Raw genomic sequence first — 3806 nt, forward strand, 5'->3', positions numbered from 1 at the left:
CTGTATATTTATTCATATTAACGGTCTACGATACAGTCTGAAAGCATAGACTGTATGTTTATTCATATTAACGGTCTATCTGAAGTAACAAACTCAATACATCTATGTGTGAGGAGTAGTGTTGTTGACCAAATGACCAAGAAAATGTACAAATCCGTTTCAATAACTGCGAGATTCGAGACACAGACAGGTCTCTTTAAAAAAATGAAAAAAAAAGCTAATATTTTACCAACATGAGAGTCAGCTGAACCAAGGCAGCTGTAGAAGAAGCACTAATACTCTATTATTCAAAGCAATACCACAGTTAGTAGAATACTCTGTTGCAAATTCTTTCTAGACAAATAGTTTGAAATAGTAAAACCAAGCTTTAATGTATATTTGTGTAACTAGCTATATGAACTCTTACATTAAGACGATATCCTCATCAAAGGATACTGTATGTCAGTAATAGCCACACAACCTTTATGTAATTACAGTTCTGTGTGTTATAATTTTTGTTTGATTTATTTACTTGGTCTACTTTTCTTTTCTTTACAATTAGTGTTTAACTCTTCTATATATTCTCATGTTTATTGTAGTTTTCTGAACATTTCACCAATAATCTTAAACTTCATTTTTACCACATAATGCAATCGGTTTTTTTTTTTAGCTCACGCTGTCCTAGAATGTTTACTGCTGGCTAGGATGGCACACATCAGTACATCTATTCATTTTCCAGACATTTTTTTTATTTTTATATTTTACATTTTAAGCAGCACTAGTTGTAAGAATTCAATTATATCAAATGTTTCTCATATGCTATGATCCTTCTGCTTTAAACTGTTAATTTACATCACGGCCACTTGGGGTCACTAGTGCAGCTGCCAACCTACATACTACATATGTTGTGTCATTGACCTACACACTGTTTATTACAACTGAACTGAATGGTACAGTTGTGCCTGTAGTAGCTTCAGGAAGCAGACCGAATCAGGTCTGATGGTCTCCCTAGGGAGTATTCTTTGTCATGTGATTTAGGTGACATTGAAGAAAAAGTTCATGTTTTATTGCTTATATATTGTTTAAGGGGCTATACTTTACTTAATCAAATGTCCTTTATTTTTGATTAATTCTTCTGGTTGGATTATTATAAATAAGACTAACTGTAGGCTGTACTCAGACACAGTAGTACTTTGAGCTAAATGCTAAGGTCAGCATGCTAACATGCGCACAATGACAATGCTAACATGCTGATGTTTAGCAGGCACAATTATCACCATGGTCACCATTTAGTTAGCATCACAGACTTAATATACAGGCTGTGGTTAGCATGCTAATAACATTTACCTATTAGCATTAAACACAAAGTGCAGCTCAGGCCGATAGGAACGTCATTAGTTTAGCAGGAATTGGATTATACACCAAAGCACCCACTTAAAAAAAAGTTTGACCGGATGATGGCGCAAGATGCAAAGAGAAGGGACCACAAAGAAGCTTTTAAACACCGTAACCGTAGTTTCAGTGTTTTTATAAGTCTTGTAGGTGGGGTAATTGTATGTGCATGACACAATAACTATCCACTGTTTTTAATATTACAGTAACGTCCACTGTCCTCGTCGCCCAGTGCTGCTGGCTGTTGTGTTGTGCTGGGCTCGAGGCCTACGTGCTGTATGTGTTTCTGTTGTCAGAGGGGCGGGGCGGAGGAACAGCAGCAGCTGTGGATCCGATTTCAGCTGCTAAAACTGAAGCGGAGGGAACCATCTACTGCGGGGAGTACCGTAATTCTTATCACCACGACAACACAACATAAGGCAACTCCAGACCGACATGTAGATTATAACAATGTTAATGACATAGATTAAGGAAATATTTTATAGATATCTGTTACATTACTATGTTATAAATTGACTGTATTTAACCCTGCTAATGACACACACCCCTCCTGTTGTTAAACCTGTGAATGGATCCTTCCAGCTCTTTATCCAGGCTCTGAGAGGAAGGCAGAGCCACAGTCTGTGTTGGTCAGAGCCGAGTACACTGCACTTAGGGGCCTTAAACTGAGAAAATAATAGCTTTGAGTCAACTAGAGTACGCTTCAAACCCCCTTAAACAGCTAATTTCAGTTCACTAATCAGAGCTGTAAGAAGTTTATTTGACTCTCAGAGAGATTAAGAATAGACATTAGAGAGACAGAGGAGGGCGTGACAGGGAGCCAGCCGAGCAGGCAAGCTGTTGCTGCAAGGGGAGGAAGAGCAGGCGATGCATCAGCCAAAGCCAGAGGTCAAGAAAAAACGCGAAAGAATAGTGAAAAGGTAGACTGACAGAGAGGTGGTCGTTTGTGACCTGAGCCAGAAAAATAGACACCAGCCTCTCTTCGTTGTGTGGGCCACCGAGCAGGGATGTGAAGGAGAGCAGCAGGGAGGAAGGAAGGCGACTGCAAGAAAGACAAGAAAATGCTCTCAGAGATGATGTGCAGAAGGAGCTGTCAGCAGCAGCAGGACGGGAAAGAGGCTCCACAGAGGGACCCTTCCATTCGTAGGAAACACGGCTGGTCCAAGAGCTGCAAGGGGCGCCTGCAGGGCCGGAGGACCGGAAAGGGAGGGTGGTCTAAAGGGCGCAATCACCACCACCAGCACCCTCAACGTCACCCTCCTCATCATTACCCTCAGCCACAACACTTCCAGAGGCCGGTGATGTCACTCCGGCCCGTTAACGTCAAAGGAAACAGAGCGAGGGGGATGCGGGCCCCCAAGAACACCAACCAGTTTCTAATGCACGAGAAGTACCAGATGCTGCATATGCGCTCCGACTCAGTGGGGAGCGACAGCAGCAGCTGCTCCGACAGCGACGTGGAGCTCACAGACATGGACTCATACCTGGGCGTCCTGGAGAATGCGAGAGGAGCCCTCTTGGACAGTCCCAACCCACACGGCTCAACAGCGCCACCCGGACAGATTGTGGTACTGCACGACGACAGTCTGCATCTGCAGGATCACAGTCTGCGTCTGCAGGAGGACAGCATGCAGTATTTCCCCTCTGAAGATGACCTGATTCAGAGCCAGAACTTCATGCTGAGGGACTTTGTTGAGTTCTGTGACATCCTGACATCCTGAAGGCAAACTTTTTGTTCCCAGCAGTGTGAAACTCAAACCTCAGACTGAACGGGGTCAGGTTTGTTCTGCTTCATGTTCACAGGGAATTAAATAAGTTATCCATCCTATCAAGTCATTTAGCCTTAACCTGTTATGCTATTTGCCACCAGAGGAATCTTTTCAAAACATATTTTTTTAAAGTGTAATTTTCTTCATAAGCTACCCATGCAGTGTATGCCTTAGTTCATCTTATTTCAAGATGCTGTGTGAGTGAAATGATTGCATTATTAAGATGGATATTTTTTTAAATTTTTTTCATGTTTTGTCATGTAAAATGTGTCCAAGTGCTGTTAAGTGCTGCCTTTCTGTTGTTGTTGTTGCTGCTGCACACAAAGGGAGATGGGTTGGGTGGTGGGAGTGAGCCCACAAGGCCAATCAGCATTGAGCTGGCTGGATTAGGCTGCAGGTGATTGGCTGAAGTAGACTGTCATAAACAAAGAGGCTTTTTATTGTACAGAATAAAAATAAACACAAATAAATATGTCATTGATGTAACATTGGTAAATTGTCTTTGTGGATATATGAGTTTGAATGAGTTTTTTACTAAAGTTATCAGGGTCAATGTATTAATGTGAATAATGCACATTTAAAAGTGCTCTAAGCAATGTCGGGTGCTGTCATTTCTTGTTGATTTAAGTATTATTACCCCTCCCCCTCCCTTCAGCACACTAACCC

At 41.9% G+C, this 3806-nt stretch overlaps 1 protein-coding gene across 1 annotated transcript; it reads left to right on the plus strand.

The window, feature by feature from the left end:
• The first annotated feature begins 1978 nt into the window (after positions 1-1978).
• wu:fb55g09 (uncharacterized) lies at positions 1979-3629 on the plus strand. Its single transcript, XM_032514894.1, has one exon. The coding sequence runs from the start codon at positions 2433-2435 to the stop codon at positions 3090-3092; it is 660 nt and encodes a 219-aa protein (XP_032370785.1). The 5' UTR covers positions 1979-2432; the 3' UTR covers positions 3093-3629.
• The last annotated feature ends 177 nt before the right edge of the window (positions 3630-3806 follow it).

Source organism: Etheostoma spectabile, chromosome 4 (assembly GCF_008692095.1).
Source record: "Etheostoma spectabile isolate EspeVRDwgs_2016 chromosome 4, UIUC_Espe_1.0, whole genome shotgun sequence".
Classification (NCBI taxonomy): domain Eukaryota; kingdom Metazoa; phylum Chordata; class Actinopteri; order Perciformes; family Percidae; genus Etheostoma; species Etheostoma spectabile.